Here is a 23,203-nt window from a genome sequence, read left to right on the forward strand (position 1 = left end):
CGCACCTAAAGGCATGTCCTCGTCTATCCCCCGTCCCCTCTGTCCCACTAACTCCATCCCCCTCCCTCCCCCTCCTCCCCCCTTCTCTGGCTCAGTTTCTAAAGCCATCCCGTTCGTTCACTGCATCTCTTTGTCTCTCGCCTTCGTTCTTTTTCCTCTCCCTTCCAACCTTTGTCAGTGGAGCAGATTAAAAGGCAGTGTGCACGTGTGAACTAATCCGTGTGTTAGTGATGGGCTTCAGCCCCGGTCTCTTGGTCCAGCCACACAGCAAGCGCACCCCCCGCCGCTATACTCCGACCAACTCTGCACGTGTGTGTGTGTGTTTGTGTGTGTTTGTGTGTGTGTGTGTGTGAGAGCACGTGTTTGTGGTGGCTGCTTGAAGAGGGTAAATTGCTGAACTGTTCTTTCATCCCCTTTCTCTCAAAGTCACTTGTTTTTTGAATCATGTTTATCTCCTCTGTTTGCACTTTATCCTCCATCCCTCCTTTGCACCGTTGCCATGTGTCTCAGCGGGCTTAGCAAGACAGCAGCATTAGTCTGCCTGGTAATCAACTGCATTTGACTGTAGTTACCAGTTGTGGCCTTGGGATTGCTGGGTCGGGTTCCTGCAAGCCCACTGATTTTTGAACTCTCATTTGCATGTTATTACCGTCAGTTTCCAGTGCAGTTTCAGCCCTGAAACCATATGGGTATTTTACAGTGAGCTTGCTGCCAATCGAAAACGTGCTCTCTCTCTTCCACACGCTGAATCTCTTTTTTTGGGATTGAGGTCACAACTGCATGAAGGCTCAGAAGTCTTGTTTCCACCCACCCAGCCGCCAACCCAGCCGCACGCAGCAATGCATTTTCACCCGCTCTGCATTTCTTTTTTGTTCCCTGCCATCAGACCAGAGCATCGGTCCTCGGCTAGCGCAGTTCCTGTGGAATGCCAAGACTTGTAAATAATTGCTCTGCTCCTTAGATGGGAAAAATGTTGCTGTATGTGCAAAAGAGATGAACATTCTTGTCATTTCTTGGCCCTGTCTGTCAAATTTGACAGTTGTCTGTCAGTTTGGACAGCGCAGTAAAACTGGATGACTGAACTAGCCATGATGTAAAGTAACACAAGAACCTTTTCCTTTTTTCCCCCAAAGAGTAGTAAAAGTCAAAGTAACGGTGATGAAATATGTTTCTATCTATAGAGTCGAAGTTCTGCTTGCTTGTTTCATGAAGATTTTTTGCATTCCCGGCCAGATGAAAGAAGCTTCTACCATTCAAACCTGGAGTTGTCTTGTGAGCACTCACTTGCTATCACTGTCAAAATGGTCAAATAACATACCATTACTGGCTTAGTTCACTTAGTCCTCTCTCCTTTGTAGCTCCACCAGAAGTGCACAGCTCTTAATCTTTCAGGGTTAGGGGTTAAATTTCTACTGATGTCACCCATGCATAAAACATATTCACTAACTCGCAACGCAACACACGCCTGTGCTTTTTATGTTTTCTAGTAGTTCATAGTATTTGGAAAAACATGTCACTTTGATGTTCAAATCTGTGATGAAAACTTGAAGCAAACCGAGTAGATTTCAGTCATTCGCCATCGCTAAACCCGGTGGAATTCCTGATAGACTGGCTCTCGCTTGTGCCCATGGCTAGTTTCTGGGCAGATTACACAGATAGAATACTTCCCTTCCTCCCCCACTCTCTATATCACTCACCCTCTCCATCTCCCTACGACTCTCTCTACATCCATCCCATCTGTCCGTGTTTCATAGAGGAGATGAGGGATGCATCAGTCTGTCAGGGGAAAAAAAGAGCCAACAGTTGCTGTAGGGCAAAGATTGCTCTAATCTTGTATTTGCATGTGCATGTAGAAACGCTGGATGAGTCGATGCATCAAAGGTGGATGAAAAAGAACTTTCACCAGGCTAGTCTCGATCTTTTGTGTTTGTTTATCGTTGCCTCAGTAACAAGGGTCGCCGCATTTTCTAATCTTAAAGCCCCATAGGTTTGTGGCACAGTCCAGTGCATTGTTCAGTGGGTATTAATGAACATAAACACGAGTTACACATCACGTGCCAGCTATGGGCTAATGCCTGAACCATCTGTCAAATCATAAATCATCACCAAAAAGTTTCCCACAAGAAGGGAAAAATCTAAAATAATAATTTTGCCATCCAGATCGAGATGTTTTCAACATATACTGCGGCTCCGGCTGTACATGTAATTTCCTTAACTTGCCTTTTTATAGCTCAGATAATAAAGTTATAATTGGCTAAAGCACATATGGCGGGCTCCAGTTTTGCAGCCAGACTGGTGCCTCTTTGATGACTGTTCCAGCAGTTAACCTAGTGCGTAGTAGTTTCCCCTTTGAAAAAATCAAATCTATTTAGTCAGGTGCCATTTTCTGTATGGGTAAACATGTGACCTTGGCTGTAGCCTGACAGCAGTCATGTGAGAGAGCGAGGGTGGAAAGGCGAGTGTGACCCCACCTCAACAAAGCATGAGATAAAGACAAGGGGGTTGTAAAACAAAACAACAACAAAAAAAACCCCCAGAGAATCCTAGAAGAGGCATCTTTAGCAGAAAAAACAACAACCCTGCCCTTTGTGTTAATCCAGCCAGCCAGTAAACAAAGGTGTTTAGCAAACACAGAGAGCTGTTGTGTTCAGTGTAGTTGTGTGTGCATGCTTGTTTAACAATATAAATGCTCATGTGGATGAGCTACAATGCATAGGGCACAGCCGTTTATGTACATTTCAGGCTTATTTGCTTTCATTTAAGTGAAAATTAAACCAAATTCCATTTTTTAAATATTCAATTGTCAGTTGAAATTATATCAATCAGTGGAACCTGAATTTAGTTCTGTTGATCCGCTGAGCAATTGGGAGTGTAGTCACCTGCCGTCGACAGCTCCTGTAGCCACAGCAAAGCATCATGGGGGACAAACGTACAAGCTGTCATGTGATTTGAGCCCTGCCCCTTTCCATGTATATTACATGTCACCATCTGCAGAGTGTGGATCAGTGTGCCACATGTTCACATGTTGTTCCACTATGTATGATCTGGGAGAGGGGTCCTTACATGTGATTTGCCTTTGTGACCTTTTGAACCATTTAAGCAATAAGCCTCTCACATTTGCTATATTTAACCATGAGGTAATGGATTTGGAATGTTTTGGAAAGTAATTCACAAAGCACAGAAAGAAAAAAAAAACACACGCATTTGCTGTTTCATTTAATTGCCTTCCTCCGCATATTGAAATAATTTGCCGTTGATGTGATGCAGTGTGCAATGGACACGGCTTAGTCTGCTTTAAATGAGGCTTTGCATTACAAAATGTTCTAATCACTCCAATAATCTTTGACATCCTTGTGAATCGTGATTTGCGCCTGCTTCAAATGAGCCTCGACACTGCAGATGAAGTAAGGCAGAGGAGGAACAATAGTATTTCCTCATAAAGTCAAGTTTTTTTTCCCTTCCCTAATAGGGCCTCTGTAACGATGTCTTAATTTCCTTTCTTATGTCAGTTTAAGAGATTTACCACTGAGACAGTCATTGGTGATGTGTAATTAGTGTAATAACTGGGTGAAGGGTCACATTTCGTCTCCCTCCACATGTATTAGAAGTAGGTCAAATTGGGAGTGTGTGTGTGTGTGCGCGTGTGTGCGTGTGTGTGTGTGTGTGTGTGTGTGTGTGTGTGTGTGTGTGTGTGTGTGTGTGTGTGTGTGTGCGCGTGTGTGCGTGTGTTAAATGGGTTTGCGAGAGTGGGGGATTTGCCAAAGAGAAGTATATTGACTGGTATCTGGGCTAGAAATCTGACTCTCCCCTTTCAAAGCATGTCCAATAATTATGTCAGACATCTTGGATGGCCTGAGAAGTTATCCATTATTTACATATTCACAAGTATGGAATCTAGGGCAGCTGTATTTTTTTTCTCCATGGCTCACACTTTGACTAACTGTGTTGGTTCCAGAGGACTTTAAATGAAAAATAAGCAGAAATACAGGTTGCTTTTTCTAAAACTGTCCATCACTCTTTACATTTGGGTGTTCTTTTGTTGCAGTTTATTTTATTCAACACAAAGAACTCTTACATTTAAATAAGTTTTCCTTTTTCTTTGATTACAACCTGTCAAGGAGCTGGTGTAAAAACTTCTGTTTTCAATCTAGAAACGTCCTACATTTTGAGTTGATGTTTAAATTCGTGAGAAATCACATCAATACACACTATCCGTCTTAAATATAAAATGACTTGTCCTTCAGTTGTCACTGAGTTGAGGCTTTTCTCATTTTATAGCCTTCTGTATGTTTTACCCGGTTCTTTAGAGGCCACCACCTGGTCTGACAATTTACCCTGAAGGTGACGAGGAAGTACCGTACACAAATAATGTTGATGATGCTTAGCTATAAAGACAGGCAGTAAAGAAAGTCTTATCACCTCTGTGTAAGGTAGAATCTGGCTTTTTAAAATCGCTACTTGAACAGTAGGTTCTGAATGGCTCCTTATATGTATGAATTAATAGAAAGCATCTGAAAAAATATATATTATCTGCATTTTCTCAAGTAATAGAGTGAAAACAATTGTCTTAATGTGTTTTTAAAATAAGAAAAAATTTAGATGAGTTGTGCCCTGTTAAGAAGAGGTAAGAATAGACACAATAGTGGAAGATTAAATGCTGTTAGCATCATAAATTAGGGACTATAACGTCCTTATGTTTTATGGTGGTCTGAATACATTTTACAAGTTGCAGGTAAAGGATTCAAAACATACAGTGTAGTTTGAGACAGAATTTTTTTTAAAATTCTCTCACCTTTTGATTTAATCAAGAAGGTGGCTACATTTAGTCCCAAAACCACTGAAAGTAATTCACAGACTGAGTCCGTATATTAAAATTTGATATGACTAACACTCACCTAGTCATGAATGAATGCTATAGAGAGGTTGTTAAAAGTTTTTTTTTTTTTTACCAGTCAGAAATGATCAGTTCAGCAGTAGGATCCTTGGTCTTTACAAAGCTGTATACCTTTGTTTTTTGGCAGGAAGGCAGCCATTGTTGAACAGAACAGGTGAAGTTCCAAGTTTCTTTAAAGACCCCTGGGTTTGTGTAAAAGGCCTGATACGACACCTCCAAAGAAATTACCCTCTCTGTGTTGGTATTTTAACAAGACTGAGGCTCTGTTCAAATGTGAATACAAAAAGCTGCTTTTGTGCACAGCTGTTCCGTACTCTTAGATTATTGTTCGAGATATTCTTACACTTCTTTTGTACATTATTCAGCCAGAGTCATTGGAATGTTTTCAAGACACTACAGCTCTGATTGCTTCTGATTGCACTTGTCATCTCGATGATGTGGGAATTATAGCTTGTTGCTGTGAATACACTTGTTTTACGTCAAACCGGTGAAAACGTGTCTGTCAGTGTGTGTCTGACACTAGCTTTTTAGTACAAAGATATATGTCAGAATATGTAGGAATGAATGTGAATACTGCAATGTGTTTGCCCTTCAGTACCCTTCCAAAGGCACGTGCACTCTGCATGCGTGTGTGCACGGATGATACAAGAACAAGGGAGGAGAGTGCTGAGCTGTCGTACATAGGATGTGCGTAGGTTCTGTAAGAGCTATGGTGGGCAGCTCTTCTATACCAACAGGGAGAGCTTCAAAGTGCTTCTTTAAAAAGGACTCGGCTTCAATCACACTGGAGGCAGTTTGACGCATTTCAACAAGTGAAAGAGCTACATGAAGATGGAAAGCATTGCAGAGATGACACCAGATTTATTTTAGTATAAATACTCTCCTTTTACTAATTGTGGTTTTGATTGGTTGAGCACTTCTCTTTGTTGTAAAAGTGATTACAGACTGTACTGCAATCACATCTGAAGTGTTATTTGGCCTCCCAAATGAGGCAAAGGTCTGTGTTTGAATTAATCTCAACTGAAGCAAGTAAACAAGACTGAAAGTTGTGGGATTTAGGAGAAAAGGAGAGGGTGTGTGCATGTTATTCACGGGGAGTTGGGTTCATAGAGAAGGGTAGATGCGGAGGAAAGGTGTGGTGCAGTGACCCGGGGCCGGCTGGCTGCTCGCTCACATGTCAAAGCCAAAAGGCAGAGCTGCCTGCCTGCGAACCCATCTGGGGCCCATCAGGAACACAAGCCACAGGAGCACACACACATGCACACTCCCAAGCATGACAGCGACACACACATGAATACGTACACCAGAGTGGACCGAGTGGAGTGGAAGTGCCCCATTGTCTCAGGAGTTAAAGGAACACTGGGTGTGTCAGTGGTGAGCCAGCAGGGGAGTACATACATGGGTGTGCTAGAGGGTTTTATCCACCTGAATTCTCTTCTTATCGATTAGTAGGAGGTTAAAATATCAGCTGTTTGTTGTTGTTGTTGTTTTTGAATGATTTATGCATGCAAAATCCAATAGATGTGTTTTTATCAAACTTATCATGAGCAAACTGCATATTTTATTGTTTCCTTAGAAAGCACCAGAAAAAAAAATCTCTATATTTGCCTCCACCAGTCACCTCCATTGGTCCACTTGGAGCAATACTAATTATGATGCACTGCAGAAAGTGGCATGATAGAACAGTTGCTATAAATTTAGCAGTAATGCAGCATACATTTCAAGATAGTCAAAACAGTTCCATGATTTTTCAAGGTGATTTTTGATTTTTGTTACTGTCCTGTACAAGGAAAGGATGAAAATAAGCTGACCATCTAGACCTTTTTATAAATACTGTCAACATTTATTTTGTGAGTTCCAAGTAACTCCCATGAACTTGTGGGAGATCAGCAGCAGCAGCAGCAGCTTTAGATGTGGTTTTCTTTGAATAGCCAGTTACATTATAAATCGATCTGAAGCGCAGTGCGTCACTGCCAAAGAGAGAGCGTGGGCTTTCAAAAGCAGCTGTTTGCTAAGGTATACCCACAAGGCACAGAAAGCAAAACCACAACAAAATGAACATGCTGTTATATTTGCTTGCATTCCCAGGAATTTCCCTCTGCTGAATACAAGGACAAACAGGAGCTGTTTTGCCTCTGTTGTCTTATTGTCATTGAGGGATTTGATATCCCTGCTGTGCGTGACAGTTTGGAGCACAGGTCCTGGTAGCAACTGGCCACGTGTTATGTAATCCGCCACAGATGGAGAGTTCCTCATTCAGGCAACCTGCAGCTTGGTGTGCCATTCATTAGACACTGGAAGTCCAAAGTAGATAGTTTTGTTAATGTAGGACTACTTTGTTGTTTTGTGATTCATTTTGCTCTTTGATATGGTTTCCGCCTTGTCCGTAGCCATATATCACTTTATCCATCAAAGTATATTTTTTTTACTGAATAGAATCCTAACTCAGCTTAACAAGCCAATGTATCACAAATAAGCTAATATTTGTCACTCAGACTTACTCTACTGTGCACCTATCTGAATGTAGATGTGGAAAGATCACTGTCCTTCCTATCTCATCTTGACCTTTTCAATTCTTTGCATTAATCTTTTTTTTTAAATTTTGTATCTCCGAACTATATTGTAAAACATTTTGGAACAATATTTCCATAAGTTCTTTCTGCAAAACCTGGCCTCTGCTAGTGATTACTGCTCTCAGGAGAGCACTTTAACCTCTGCTGAAAGTGACTCCACATCAGCCACATTAACAGCGACCTACTAGAAGTGCCTGTGATCCTGTGATGTCACATCCTTTGACAAAGTTTACTTGGCCAGTGCTTAGCCTTATTAGCTGAGGACGTGAAGTTATGAGGCTGCCCAGTAATCCATAGCTGTTTATGTAACTAGCATCAGTCTTTTCCAAGAACTCTGGAAACAGAAGGCTCTGTTGCTGGTTATGTGGCTACAAGAGGGCGGAGGCAAAGAGAGATTTTGCCTGCGGCATGCAGGTATTTATGTTCACAAGCCACCACACATATTATAAGCTGCAAATTGCTTAAGCTCTTTGGCTGTGGGTCGACATGATAAACAAGTGTTTTCAGGGATTAGAGACCTGTCTTGGGGGGGCTCACCAGTAGCCACGAGCTTATGACCCTTAAATGCAGTTCTATCTCATTCAGACTGACATAGTGATGAGAAGGGGGTCTATTTCTTTGAGTCAGTCTACATCAACTGATCATCCTTCAGGATCCTCCTGTCAGCCAGGGCCTGATGACCTGACATTGCTGTCAGAAATTGAACATAGATTTGTGACACCAACATTTAATAGGCTTTTATCTCTAAAATGGAGACAGTGAGTAGGCCTGTGTTGTGTGTGCCACTACTGTCTGGTATTAGGCTGTCCATTGGGGTTGCTAACTTCTGTCTTTTGTCTTCACAGTCACACACTGTTCCTCAGACACTGCCTCTTATGCTTTTTGCGGCTTCTTTGCCATCTGTAGTTATCAGAGTACTACATAGTGGAGTGTGTCTACACACCCAGAGATTACAGAAAATGCCAGGCAGGCGTCTCACATGTGTGCATATCAGTAACATGTACAGTTACTGTGTCTGAATTCTCTCTGCCAATAGCTTTTGTTTCCAAAAGAGGAGCTCACACAATAACTCACATAGCTGCAAAAAGGGCAGAACCAAGACACTATAGTGCTGAAAGAAGTGACAGACTCCTCCTCATCACCCTCATCATCTGGGAGTGGAAGGGTGTTTGTGGTTTTACATTGGTTCAACAAAAAGTGGTGACTCAGCACCCTGACAAGTGATGCCTCATACCACAATTACTAGTAGTGGTCTAACTGCTAAGAAACATAATAGGTTATTTCAGACATTGCCAGGCCGAGAAATGTGATGGTACTCTGGTTCATTTGTCATGTCAGAGGGTCAGGGTGAAGGCAGGATGGAAGAAGGACCGGAGAGGTTGTAAGTGGGAGTTATCTGGAGTTGTCTACTCAGATGGTTGTTTTAATCTCTCTGGTGTCTGGAGTTTGTTAACTCGATGCCTGACAGGCCAGACAGCCAGACAGGCCCATACATGACCACTGTGTCCTGCTCTGCCCTCACAGCCTTCTTTATCAGGACGTCCATGACCATCTGTGATGAAATGTTTGTGTTTGTAATGAATGGAAAACTAGAACTGACTGAGATGTCCATAAAATGCGCACACGGACGAGAGATAAATCTTGTGACATTCCTGCACAAGTATGTGGTTGTTCTTGTGTATAATGTGAAATTATATGTGTCAGCTCTTCAGCTACAGCAGCACAATAAATAATTTACTGGCATATCAGCAATGTTAAAGCATTCCCTGCGCATGGCCCACTTAATTTGAAAATGGCCACATTGCAAATATGGCAGATTGCAGTAAAATATACTTAATGCATTGGTTCTCCATAATTGCATAGTAATCCTGATTATAGTGTTGAAGAAAATGAGCAGAATTGGAATCACGCTGAAGAAATATTCCGTCTTGTTGCCCTCTCTGTAATGTGTCCTCGACGTATCCCAGGTGGATCAGTGTGTCGCCCCGGGCTGCTGTGAAAGAGTAGAATGTGAATAAGTGGTAGCTGATATCTGTGTACGTGCAGATGAGGGGCTCAGATGAGACTTGCAGACAAACGTTTCACAGATAAAGAGGGAAAAAGTGGCCTCTGCTAAGTCCCGTGAATAGACTTGATTAGACAGATGACCTGAGTCAGACTGATAGTCATCGTGCAAACTCCCAGAATAAAAGGGTGTGTGCGTCTTGTGACTCCTAAACTTTTAGCACTACAAACTGAATCAGGGCACCTCGTCGTTCCCTCCCTAGACATGCAGCACTTGTTCACATGGTTTAAGCACACGCTCACGCAGTCCTGGTGTAATGGCTGTAATGGCTCGCTCTCATGTTCTTATCAGCACCATCCATGCATAGCTTAACCCCCCTCGCACACTCAAACGCGCATGGACAGATATACTCCTGCCAGCACTCACATGTATCCACCAGTCTCAAAGCAGCAGAGCTTAGCGGAGAGCTGTCTAGCCCGGCACAGCAACTTGGAGCAGTGAATTCCTGCTCTGGTCTCCTGGGCTTGCCTCCTTTGGGCTCCCCCAGAGATCTCTCCTGAGTCTGGGTCACTCCACTGAATCTACTGACTCCTAATGTCTCCCCACCCTTCCCTTCAGGCTGGCTGAAAGGGCAGCCCCCACTAATGGAGCGCTGATTGTGTTATAGCCACAATTATCTCTCTTTACCTCTCAACTTGGGTCCATTAGCAGGATAGATAGTACCTGGAGCCTGTCTCCAGTCACAGAGCAAGGTACTGTCAGAATGATGGAGCACGCGGGTCCAGCAAGGTCTAGGAAATGCCATTACACCACCATCACTACCATCAACTCCCCCCCTTCACCCGCCAGGCGAAAGTTGTTTGTAATGTAGGCGAGAAGAGTAAGGAAAGCTGGGTGCTAGAAATACCTGCAGAGGATAATGTATCTGCTTGAGGCTTTTGTTAGATATGAATCAAATGCGACCTGCTATCTCGTTGACCTGTAGACTGTAGATTTATAATACATGAGTCAAGTCTGTAGCTAGTGGATTCTCACAAAGTAAGAATATGTTACATTGAGATTAAAAGATGAAACATTACTGCCTGTATAGGTTGCTGAACTGAGTCTTAATGGGAACAATCCATCAGTGATGGCTCTCACCAACAATGGAGGTCATCAGAACCCAGAGAGAACAGTTGGGTGAAAAGTCATAAATAGTTTGATGTCTGTGTTACAGACCTTCTCACCTTTAATATATAGTTTTAATGGACTTACATGAGATGTTTTGTGAGCACACTTTACTGGTTCAAGTCACCACACAAGCTGGTTTAGTCAGAAAATGTCAATGAGTCACCTCTAACTGCCTGAACGACTTCTCAAGTGCCTACTACTAGGACGCATTTCAAATGTTTTAGTCCATATCGAAGCCTTGCCATGTTATACATAGCGATTTTTAATCTAACTGTCCTGTTTTTCTCTCTGTTTTGTAGACGAGCTCACCTGAGGCTGTGTCTGGAGCGGTTGAAGGCCCTCATACCTCTGGGACCTGACTGTAACCGCCACACCACCCTGGGCCTGCTCAACAAAGCCAAAGCACACATAAAGGTACATATAACTCCCAACTGCTACAGCTGATCTTGACACGCAGCAAAAAGAATAAGTAAAATCTAAGCCAGCAAAAAAGACAAGAGAAGGTGTTGGAATACATTTAACCTCGACAAAACACCACAAAGACACAAAATATTTTTGCAGCACTGAAACGGAGTGAAGAGTAAAACTGGAGAACAGTGTGCAGCTTAAATGATAAGTAATGGTAATAGCACATTGATAGAAATGCAAAAACGATGCACAACCATGCTGAAAAATAAGTCCCAGCTTGAATTTCATTCATTTTGACCTTTGCTGCCAGATTCAACTACCTACTGCTGGGATCATTCTTAAGATGTAATTTATTTGTGTTGCTGCAGAGGCTGAGATGCGTGTGGTTTTTGACGGCAGCGTGTATTTATTTCTTTTATTGCAGTTTTGATTGACTTGGTGTTTTCATCACAATACCATTAAGAATCATGTTGGTTTGAAATTCACTGAAAGAAACACCTGCACAGTGTTGCATTTGCAATGGAAAGATTTGGCTGTAGATGTTTCTCCTGTGCTGTTGAGTGAGGCATTGATCTAATTCAGTATATTTCTGGTCCAGTAGGCTGTCAAATACATCACATTCTATATATTTCCTTTACCACAAAAAAAACAGGCTTGTGGAAAAACAAGTACTTGGTCACTGGTGATAATTCGCATGCCTGATAATCCAGGTTTGAAGCTCGTATCACACACTAAGCCTTCACGTTTTCTCATCCACTTTAAAAAGCAGGCATGTGACTGCCTGAGATTGAGCAGTCTCTGTGTGAAAAGCCTAGTGTAGCGTGCTTTCTCGTAACGGAGAGGGGAAATATAAAGCCGATATTGTTGTCGTGACCCCCCCACCACCACTCTACACTTCTGCTGCTGTCAACTTGAGTCTCTCCATCGCTTATTGATGGCCTATTGTTCTGGTCCGTCGCTGGGAGTCACGCTCGTCAATGTCGGTGTCCGTGACACAAAGCTACAAGGTTAGAGCACAACGTGGCTGTATCGGGCCCTGACGTGGCCTTTTGCTAATATCATAATGGCACGAGACGTAAGCAGAGGCTGCAACTAAAGCAAGTCGGCACGGCGCAAACAAGGCAGGTGGGAGAAATCATTAAGGGGCATCAAGGTTGATAAGATCCAAAGGGACACAACATCTGTACTGGTTGAAAGCTAAGACATTTGCTGAAGGAGTGTTTGTTTGGTGTGTTTGTCGAATCTCCTTACAAACTATTCAGCATCTATCTTTAGTGTCTCAGCACTGATGTTTAACTTGCTCTTCCAGCTTCATTCTCTCGCTCTTATCTTTCTTCACTGTCTTGTTCTCAGTCTCCAGACCGCTCTCCTATTCTTTCCTCTCATCTCATTTTTCTCTCGCTGTCCTCTTCCCTTATGCCTTTTATGTTTACATTCTACAGTGAACCTGTAGGTCTTGTAAAGTCTTGAAATGCATTGAATTCAGTCTCAATGTAAAAAGGCCTTTGAAAGTGTGAATATGTCCTAAATTTAATTTGCAAAGGTCTTGCATGCTTCTTCTCTCCTGCTGATATTATTTATATGTGATTGCAGATGTCACAACATATTCTACACTTCTAAAGAGAAAGTTTAGTTATTATTAAATACAGATTTAAAATCTTAAAATATATGACATTCTATGTGGTATTAAAAATGTCTTCTAAAGTCTTAAACCCTCTGAACCCCCAAACAAGACAGCAGGTTTACAAGACGTTATTTTTTTAAATCAACAAAATTATGTTATTTACCAGAGTAGGAAACTGTCAATACAGAAATAATGATCAGATTTCTAACTTTCTGATAGTTCTCAAACTCGATTCTATTGTCAAAATGATCCAAAGCTAAGGTTATAATTGTGATGTTTAATCTAAATCGCTTTTTTCTACATGTCTCAATTAGAAATGTACCAAAATTATATTGTTTGCTCTCACTAGGTTTTGTAAAAGAAACTGTACAAAGAAAAATCTGCACCCCTTGGCACAGCAGTGAAGACATTAGTGTCCAGTGGTTACATCGCAAAAATTGTAACAAAATAGTAAAATATCTAAAGTATGTAGAGACACTATATTTTCCAGTAGTGGTTGCATATGTGGGCACTTGGAAAAATGCTTCAGGTTTTTAAATTTTGTGTAAAAGGAAAAATCAAACAAATTCAACTTCTGTTTTGTATGCTTTGTGGCAATATAACTGTCCACAGTTCTGCTGTTTCATTTGAGGCGCAGGACTTTAAATTACAATGAAAAACGAGTCCACCAGGAAACTGCTTGTGATTTAGAGGGTTGCAGAAGTTCTGATTTCAGTCTCGGTCTGGTTTCAGGTACCCACAGTTAACCTTTCCTCCATCTCTTTTCTATTTGTCCCGACCAGAAACTTGAAGAGGTGGAAAGGAAGAGCCAGTACCAGCTGGAGTCTCTGGAACGTGAGCAGAGGCACCTCCAGCGTCAGCTGGAGCTGCTGAGGGGAGGCAGTGGAGCTGCAGCCCAGAGCAGCCCAGGGGAGGGAGAGAGGATACGCATGGACAGCGTGGGCTCCACCCTCTGCTCCGACCGATCTGACTCTGACCAAGGTGAGTTAGGCAGCAGACTTTGAACAGGATTTTAATTTCGCAACTACAAGGCCATTAAAGCCTCCAGCTGCTCTCAGGCTCATTTTATGACACTGAGGTGGAACCAATCAGAGCGCCTCTGGGACTGTACGTGGAGTGAGGTGTTGCTGAAAGTGCTTAAGAAAGATTTCCTCTGTGGCACTTTAAAATGCAAATATTTCCAGAAGGGATTTAAAGAAAATTTGGATTGTTTTGAAGCAACAAGATGTAATGTATAATTGCGTGAGTTTGTATGTTTCTTTGTATTGCAAGAGAAAATTTAGAGTAATCTGACATTAAAGTGAATCTAATTTAATAGACAAATAATAAAGGTATCATTAGTTTTTATCACATCAGCCTCGTCTTTAGCTGTCACATTTAGCCATGGTAAATAGAAGTGACCATAGTCTCATCTATGTCATACACTTTAGTTTACGTTTACATACAAGGACTGCTGCACTCTAGTGATACAATTTTAAATGATTTGGCTACAAGACAGTACATACTGCAGCTTATAATATAGCATATTGTTATGTAATAAATGCTTATTTGTTTGACATTGTATTGTAATGCAAAATTCCAGTATCACTACACTGTGTTCCCTACAGAGGACATGACTGTAGCAAATGAGGACAGCAGTTTAAAAAATATCCAGAAATACAGTGTACTGGAAAGAATCTTTTTCTTAGTAACCATGATGAAAGAAGTTCCTGTTAGGGACAAAAAGCTTCATTTCTCTTCGCTTCTGTCCCTGCAGAAGAGATTGAGGTGGACGTGGAAAGCACGGAGTTCTCCCATGGAGAGCTGGACAGTGTGAGCACGGCCAGCACCAGCGACCTGGACGACCACAGCAGCCTGCAGAGCATGGCCAGCGATGAGGGCTACTCCTCCTGCAGTGTCAAACTTGCCTTCTCCTCCTAGAAGACCCCACACCACCGTGACCGCCACCTCCCTGCCAAACCGGCCTGCCCTCCCATCTGTTTATCCATCCAGCCATGCCTACGTAAACATACACCCAGTCACTTGACGACGGGCACGCCCCCCAGCTAACGGCGTCCTAGTTGCTTCTCAGCAGCGCCCCCTTTCTGCTCCCCGGCTTTTAGTTTCCCTCCACGCTGCTGAACCCCCCATCGGAGGAGCTCCAGTGAGCACACTCCTTTCCCTCTAAACTTTGAGCCACCCTGACCAACGCTGGCACCAGGGACCCAGGCACAGTGATGTGAGACTGCAAATTGATTTTAATTTTATTCTAAAGGGAGATCAGAGACTTGGTTGAGATTAGAGAAATACACATTTTGATTTTTAAACCCATAACACAAATTAGTGGTTGATTTTACTTCTGGTGTTTCCTGAAACCATTGAGTGTTTTTTTTTTTTTTTTTTTTTTTTAGAAACACAACCCCCCCCTAATTTAACTCAAAATGCACTTAATTTCATATAGTATTGAAACGATTGAGAGTTAGTCTTTGGTTCTCCCTCCTGCGGGTGTGTGATGAGCTGATCCTGTGTGTCTGTTGACATTGTGCTGTTGGGCCTGGATAAACTGGGAGCACATCTAATCTGGACTTTAATGAACACTGTGGGTCAACTTTGCTGTATCAACACAGCTTGGCCCTGAAAAAAAAAAAGCGTCCCTCCAGCCCTGAATTTAATCCAGTTTCTTTTTTTTTTTTTCCATTGCCTCTGCTCGACACCAGAGAAGCCCGGACACTTGAATTGGTGCTATTGTGAAACATACCAACCAACGGGGGAAGCAGATCAGATCCACCACCACTAAGCTTTTAAAGCAAACAAAGCGTGTCTGCCGTGATTGTTTCCAACCAAGCATGGAGGAAAACAGCCACATAAATGGAGGGAAAAAACAAAACAAACAAAAGAAAAAAACATTCCTGTCGAATGTGGGTGCTCAGTGCATTTTCAAAGAGTGGAAATTGTAACTTTGTGTGCGTGTGTGTGCGTGTGCGTGTGTGTGTTTTGTTTCGGTTTCTTTGCCCTCAACAAGCAGCTACTACAAGCTATCCTGCACTTGCCTACTTTAGAGCTGTCCGTAGAAATGGCACAAACCAGGAGGAAAACAGTAACACACAAAATAAACTACAGCAACAAGGAAAAAGTCCAAACAACAGCAAACTTTGGAATAGATGCCCATCCTCTTTCCAGCAGTAACAAGCAATAACTCTTGCAGTTGTTTTTGTCTCATCAGTTCAAACTGCTTCCTGTTTTTTTTTTTTTTAAATTCACTTCCCTCTAAAGACTCGTGTGACCGTCCAAATTATTATTTTTTTTGTACATACAAATAGCTTAATAAATGAAACTTTAAAAATGAGTTTAAAAAAAGGTAGAGCTCATGGATAGAACTATTGCCTCTGTTGCTGTTTTGACCTGTGTTTATTGTGCATTTTGAAATCCAATTTTTGGAACAATTTTTTATCCTCTTCAGAGTGGCAGTGAATGCACCATTACTGTGCTGGCTGAAACATTGAAATGTTACCCATTGTGTCCCTGCCCGAGGAAGAAAAAGAAAAGTTACGCTACATACAAAACAATACAACAGCTTCACATTGCAGTTACGTAAAAACAGCGATCCGGTAGGATTTGTGTTGGAGAATGCGAATTTTGTTTGGCACTGTGTTTATTTATTAGACATTTTTTTATCCTCCTGTTTCTATTACTCGTGAATGGGAGGCTTTAAAAGCTGTATATGGCATTCCACTGATGGTCAGGTGATCTGCGGAGGAAAAAGTTTGAAGTGTGGAGAGAAGAAAACGGGTTGTATGATGTCAATGTTCTCCATCCCAACTCCACTGGCATTAAGAAATTGCACTTCAAATCACAGTTCTCATTATTATTTTCTTTCTTTTTTTTTTCACTGTCATGTTGAGCTTTCCTTGAAAGAAGAGAGAAAAAAACCAGCCATTTTCAATATTTATTTCTTAATCCTTCAAAGAACACAAGCAAATGGCGGCGGGGGGGATTTAACTTATTTTCTTCTGTCTTATTTTACTCTTCTATTTTTGAAGCTTATTCCTCATTCCTTATTTTAAGAATTGTATATTTTATGGGTTATTATTTTTTGTTGGGGAGGACTCGGGGGCGGGAGGGCGGGGTTAAGAAAATGTAGCCATTGTTTGTTTTTGTTTTCATTTTTCTGATGTTTTATTCAATGGACACTTGAAATGTAATCGGCCCCTAAGCTGCTCCTAGTGCTGAGCCTCGCCTGTTTAGAGTCGCCAGCCTTGTCCGGAGCTGACTCCCCAGCAACGCTTGACACAGATCTAAAACCACCAGATGGGCTGAAAACAATCGCCAAACCTTTGCGCCCATTCTGCTGTTACAAGTTTCTCCATCTCGTTTTCAGTTCTGCGCTGAGGGGAGTTAATCCTGCACAAGACTCACTGATAGCCAAGACTTTACTGGCAAATATTGAGCCAGCTACTACACAATAAAAGGGGTCTAAAACTCCACTTTCCTCTATTAGGAGGATTGTAGTCTCTGTTAGACTTATGTTTTAGTGGAAAAAATGTGTCTTACATTTACAAGGCCTCCGACTGAGGATTTAAAGAAAAAAAAGAGTAAAAACAAAAGAACAAATCCTTTGGTTTCCTCTGAAGGACATCATTAAGGTGTAGAGTTTGACATGTGAGCTTCTTGGTGGAGCTCTGTAGAGGTTGTTGGACTTGGCACTGAATCAGAAAGTCACCACTTGTGGTGCTTGATTATTTAAAAATAAAAAAATTAAATTTAAAAAAAAAAAATGGAAAATGCCAAAACCACCTCAGAACACCTCAGTGTCCTCTCTCTTTATCTCTTTCTCACTTACTGAGGGACAGTTTACATTTATTCTGCCCCCATTTAAGTTATTAACCTTCATCTTATCTTTGTTTTTTTTTTGTTTTCTTCTTCATATGTTGGTTTTATGAACCTGCACTGCTGACAGGAAAGGACAAAGGTCCCATGTTTGACGACAAATGAATTTCACTCCTTGCTAAGACCTGGATCAGACCCTTATAGTGTTTTAATCTGCTAACGGTACAGCATTTTGTATACCAGGATGGGTTAAAACCAACTATTAGAACTGATTTTACTGAAGCCAGGTCTGTCCTCTCTCTTGTGAGTGTACAGTGTGTGTGTTTTGTCCATGTTCTCACTAAGGCAGAGCTTTCTAAAGGTCCAGAACTAGTCTGCACAGATCTCAGTGGGCTGTTTTTCACCTGCTAGTCAGTAAATATACACAACACGTGATGTCGGCTGACGGAAGGACGTGTTTTGTCGGGCTCCCGCTCCCACATTACTATTAGTCGCAGCGAGACAAACTCCTTGTCCTGCCGTGACAGACTTTTGACAGATTTTTATTTTTGTACAAAGCTACACCTTCTGATGAAAAGACTTTGAGCGTAAACCACCTTGTAAAGAACATTCAGACTTGGACGGAGCCGCCGGTCAGAGGCTAACCGCAGCTAACTGCTAACGGACAGTGGCTATCAGCAGCGGCTAGCTAGCTGCGGTGGCTCAATCACGTCGGTGTGTTACAGTGTTTGGATGCTAACAGCAGCAGATTAGGGCTCTATAGCACCACAGAAACAAACCTAGTTCACTGTTTAGTTCTTTCGGAAGCCAGGGACATGGCGGACACAGCCAGGGACTCTCCACCGGACACCACTTCCTTGTCCGCCCCCCACACCTCTGATCTAGATGCAGCCAACACAACCATCATCCGCCTGAAGGCAGACATCCGTCGTCTAACCGAGGAGCTAAAAATCAAATCAGATATACTCACCTCCTACATGAACGTCGCCTGCAAGCAGTCCCGCTACCTCGCTTCAGTCCAGTCCTCCCTCCACGACACCCTCCCGTGGGTCCCCGTCAGCCCTCGGCCCTCGTCCTGCTCAACTCCAAACCGACATCCATCCTGGTCCGAGGTTGTCATTCGTGGCAGAAGCAGCTGCAACGACCACACCGTCTCCCCGGCCCGACCAAATCTCATCAGCTTTGCGGCTCTGTCCCTACCGGCCAAGCCCCGGCCCGCCAACCCGGCGGCGACGCTGATCGGCGGCGACGCCTCCTCTTCCTCCAACCTGCCAGCTGCCGGAGCCTCTACGGCTCCCATCCGAACAGCCGACGGACCGCCAAAGGCTCTGGACCCCCCGACGTCCAACGCTGCGGATCGGCCGGCCTCCTCATCGGGGGTGGCTACCTCCCGGTCGCCGCTGGACGCCGGCGCACAGACCACCTCCGCGCAAACGTGCGGTGGCCCCCGGGCTCAGCCTGGCTCCACCTGCAGGGTCTCCCCTCCGCGGGCGACCGGCAGCACTCGGTCCTCCTCCGGAGAGCAACAAACCCAGCGGTCCCAAACCCGGATATCCTCCGCAACCTCCCGACGACGTCTGCTGCGGGACGCGGTTCGCCGCCACTCCGCCGGGTCCGTCGGCAAAGATTTGGACCATCATAGCAGCTGTCTACAACGCGAGTTTGTAGACTCCTCATCGCTGCGTTTCCATCGCTCCACCATCACCTCCCCCCTTACCGACACCGAGCCACAGGGACAGCTGGCACCCGCGGCGGCTCCTCTGCACACCAGCCCCGACGCAACCTCAGCTGGAAGCCCTCCACTCCACCTCTCCCGTAAGTTCACAACCTCCCGTCCACCACTTGCCCCACTCTTCGCCCCCACTACGCTCATCATTGGCGACAGTATCATGAGAGGCATCAGGTTCTTTAACGCTATCACACTGTCATTCCCCGGTGCTACAGCTGCAGATATCGCTGTTAAAATTCCTTCCGTTCTCCGCTCACTCCCCTCCTCTGTACACCGCATTATCCTTCACGTCGGCTGCAACGACACAGCGCGCCCCCAGTCTGAGCAGACAAAACGTGATTTTCAATATCTGACGGACTTACTGAAAGACTGCGGAAAGTCTATTTTTATTAGCGGGCCCCTACCAATGGTGAACAACAATTCTGAGCGCTTCAGCAGACTGCTCAGCCTGAACACCTGGATTAGCTCGTTCTGCTGTGCCAGCAGAATTAACTTTATTGACAATTTTAACTGTTTCTGGAACAGGCCAGAATATTTTAACAGTGATGGCATTCATCCAAACAGGTCCGGCAGATCACTTTTAGTCTCAAATATCCAATACACCGTCCACACTTCAGACTGACTAGTGCCAGTGTTTACATCCATCTCTTCTTCACGCTCCACTGAACCGCCTCCCAGCTACAGCGCCCCCCTCTGTCCCCACCTGGAACTCCCCCATCTTCCCCTCCAGCACACCCACTGCCTCCCCCCTCTGGCTCCCCCTGCCCGTCACCCCGGCTCTACCAGAATTCAACTAGCTGCCAAATCCCCACCATCATCAGCTTCAGACAACCTCGGCAGCCCTCCCTCAGAAACTGCCATTTTGCTAACCTTCGCCCACTTCCACGGACCTCACAGCCTTGTCCCCAGAAGCCCTCCCCTAATCACACATCCACACTTCACCTGAACTTTGCCCTCTTCAACACCCGCTCCGTCACCAGCAAAGGCCCCATTCTACAATTATTCATCCTGGACAATAAACTGGACTTCCTCTGTCTAACCGAAACATGGCACAAACCACTGGACTTCTACCCACTCAACCAAGCCACTCCCTCCGGATACACGTACCTCAACTCACCCCGCCCAGAAGGTCGAGGAGGCGGCATCGCAGTCATCCACAAACAGGTCTTCACAACCATCCCACTTTCCATCCCTGCCTCCCCCTCCTTTGAACACCTTGTTTTTAAATTACCCGGTCCCACCCCAATGGTCACTGCTATCATTTACCGCCCACCTAAACCAAACCCCTCATTTCTCCCTGACTTTTCCCACTTTGCCACCCAGCTATTAGCTACATCTCCATCAGTCCTCATCCTTGGTGACTTCAACTTTCACATGGACAACCTTCACAGTAAATCTGCCTCTGACTTCCTAGACCTCCTACAATCACTCAACCTCACCCAGCATGTCAATTTCCCCACCCACAACCATGGACACATCCTCGATCTGGTTTGCTCCTCTGGTCTTACAGTCCTAAATATCTCCAGCTGTCATCTCTCCATCTCTGACCACCTAGCAATAACTATGGACATCAGCCTCCCCACCCCCCTGCCCAAGGAAAAACGGACAATCTTTTTTAGAAACACTAGATCACTCTCCCCCTCTGTATTCTCCGCCTCACTGACCACTGCATTGTCCATCTCCCCTCCCCCATCAATCAATAACCCCACTGACCTCATCAACCACTATAATCATACTCTCTCTTCCTGTCTTGATCAGCTTGCTCCCCTCAAATCCAAATTAGTCACTTTCTCCCACTCTGCTCCATGGTACACCCCCGAACTCCACCGCATGAAAGCCCATAAACGACAGCTGGAACGTCTTGTCAAGAAAACAAATCTGACAGTTCACCGTCAAGCCTACTCCGACTTCCTCCAACAATACAAAGACGCCCTGAAATCTGCACGGTCCACTTTCTACTCTGACCTGATCAATACCAGCTCCAACAACCCCAAGTCCCTCTTCTCAACTGTCAATAAACTCCTTGCCCCCCCGGACACCGTCTCAAACTCGTTCACCACTGACAAGTGCAACCTATTCCTCTCTTTTTTCCATAACAAAATCATCTCCATCCACAGCAGCCTTGTCACCTCTCCCACCTCACTTGATCCCCCCTCTCCTCCACCAAACCCTCTGAACTTTCCCCCCCTGGCCCACTTCTCGCCCGTTTCCCCCCTGGACCTGCCCAAATTCATCACTGGAACTAAAAACTCCACATCCTGCCTGGACCCCATCCCCACTGACCTCCTCAAAAACTGCCTCCCTGTTATCTCCCCCCTCATCTCTAACATCATCAACACTTCCCTCAGTACTGGCTGTGTCCCCTCACCCCTCAAGCTCGCCTCTGTCACCCCCATCCTCAAAAAACCTGGTTTGGATCCAACCTCCCCTCACAACTTCCGGCCCATCTCCAACCTCCCCTTCTTATCCAAAACATTAGAACGTGTCGTCGCTGCCCAGTTGAAAACTCATCTCACCTCCAACAACCTGTATGAAACCTTTCAATCCGGATTCCGCTCTCATCACAGCACTGAAACTGCTCTCCTCAAGGTCACCAACGATCTCCTCCTCTCCTCAGACTCTGGACAAGTCACCATCCTCATTCTTCTCGACCTCTCTGCAGCATTTGACACAATCAATCACTCCATCCTCCTGTCCCGCCTTCAATCCTCCATTAACATCACCGGCACCGCCCTCACCTGGTTCACATCATATCTCACAAATCGACAACAATTCATCAAGGTCAACAACTGCACATCCGCCACCGCCCCCCTGTCCCATGGTGTCCCTCAAGGATCAGTCCTTGGCCCCCTCCTCTTTATCCTGTACCTCCTCCCCCTCGGCAACATCATCCGCCGCCACAACCTACACTTCCATTGCTACGCCGACGATATCCAACTCTACATCTCCACCAACACCACCGCCACCACCACCCTCCCCTCTCTCTCCAGCTGCTTGGCCGACATTAAATCCTGGATGAGGAAAAATTTTCTCCTGCTAAACTGCGACAAGACTGATCTCATCTTTATTGGACCTAAATCACTCACACCATTTCCCCACCCCCCCATTACCATTGATAACACCACCCTATCTCCTTCTGCTCACATCCGCAACCTCGGTGTGATATTTGACAGCAACCTCACTTTTGAACCCCACATTAATCAGATCACCAAAACTGCCTATTTCCATCTCCGCAACATCGCCCGTCTCCGCCCCTTCCTCTCCTTCTCAGCCGCTGAAACCCTCATTCATGCCTTCGTCACTTCCCGCCTTGACTACTGCAATAGCATTCTCTTCGGCTCCACCTCCAAAGTTCTCAATAAACTTCAACTCATTCAAAACTCTGCTGCCCGACTCCTCACCCGAACCTGTTCTCACGACCATATCACCCCCGTCCTGCAGAACCTCCATTGGCTCCCCATTTCACACCGCATCCAGTACAAACTGCTTCTCCTCACCTTCAAGTCCATCCATAATCTTGCCCCCTCTTACCTTACCGATTTGCTCCTCCCCTACACCCCCCCCAGGAATCTCCGCTCCTCCCACACAAACCTCCTTTCCATCCCGCACAGGACCAGCCGGCGACATTGGGGGGACAGAGCCTTCGCCATTGCCGCCCCCACACTCTGGAACTCACTCCCCCATGCCCTCCGTGACTGCACCAACCTCACCACATTTAAATCCCTTTTAAAGACTCACCTTTTTAGATCTGCTTTCCTTAAGTGATTCTGTATTTTATCTTGAACTTGTTTTACTATCTATTGATTTTAATTAACAGTTTTGTTTTATCTTATTGTATTTTATGTACAGCGTCTTTGAGTTTTTGGAAAAGCGCTTTATAAATAAAATTTATTATTATTATTATTATTAAATATCAGGCTTCTGGAGGTTGTTTGTCAAAAAAAAAAAAGACAAGTCTGTCCAGTGTAAGATAAGGAGCTGATGCTCTGATGCT

General features: G+C 44.4%; 1 protein-coding gene across 2 annotated transcripts in view; it reads left to right on the forward strand.

Annotated features, from left to right (window-relative positions):
* Positions 1 to 17,435, forward strand: part of mxi1 (max interactor 1, dimerization protein) — a 31,933-nt gene extending 14,498 nt beyond the window's left edge. For both annotated transcript variants that reach the window (XM_023272362.3, XM_023272363.3), the window contains exons 4-6: positions 10,942 to 11,056; positions 13,457 to 13,655; positions 14,431 to 17,435. In XM_023272362.3, the coding sequence (XP_023128130.1) occupies positions 10,942 to 11,056; positions 13,457 to 13,655; positions 14,431 to 14,594 (478 nt within the window). In that variant the 3' untranslated portion in view covers positions 14,595 to 17,435. The remainder of the gene's footprint in view (positions 1 to 10,941; positions 11,057 to 13,456; positions 13,656 to 14,430) is intronic.
* Positions 17,436 to 23,203: the final 5,768 nt, after the last annotated feature.

This window comes from Amphiprion ocellaris, chromosome 4, assembly GCF_022539595.1.
Source record: "Amphiprion ocellaris isolate individual 3 ecotype Okinawa chromosome 4, ASM2253959v1, whole genome shotgun sequence".
NCBI classification, from domain to species: domain Eukaryota; kingdom Metazoa; phylum Chordata; class Actinopteri; family Pomacentridae; genus Amphiprion; species Amphiprion ocellaris.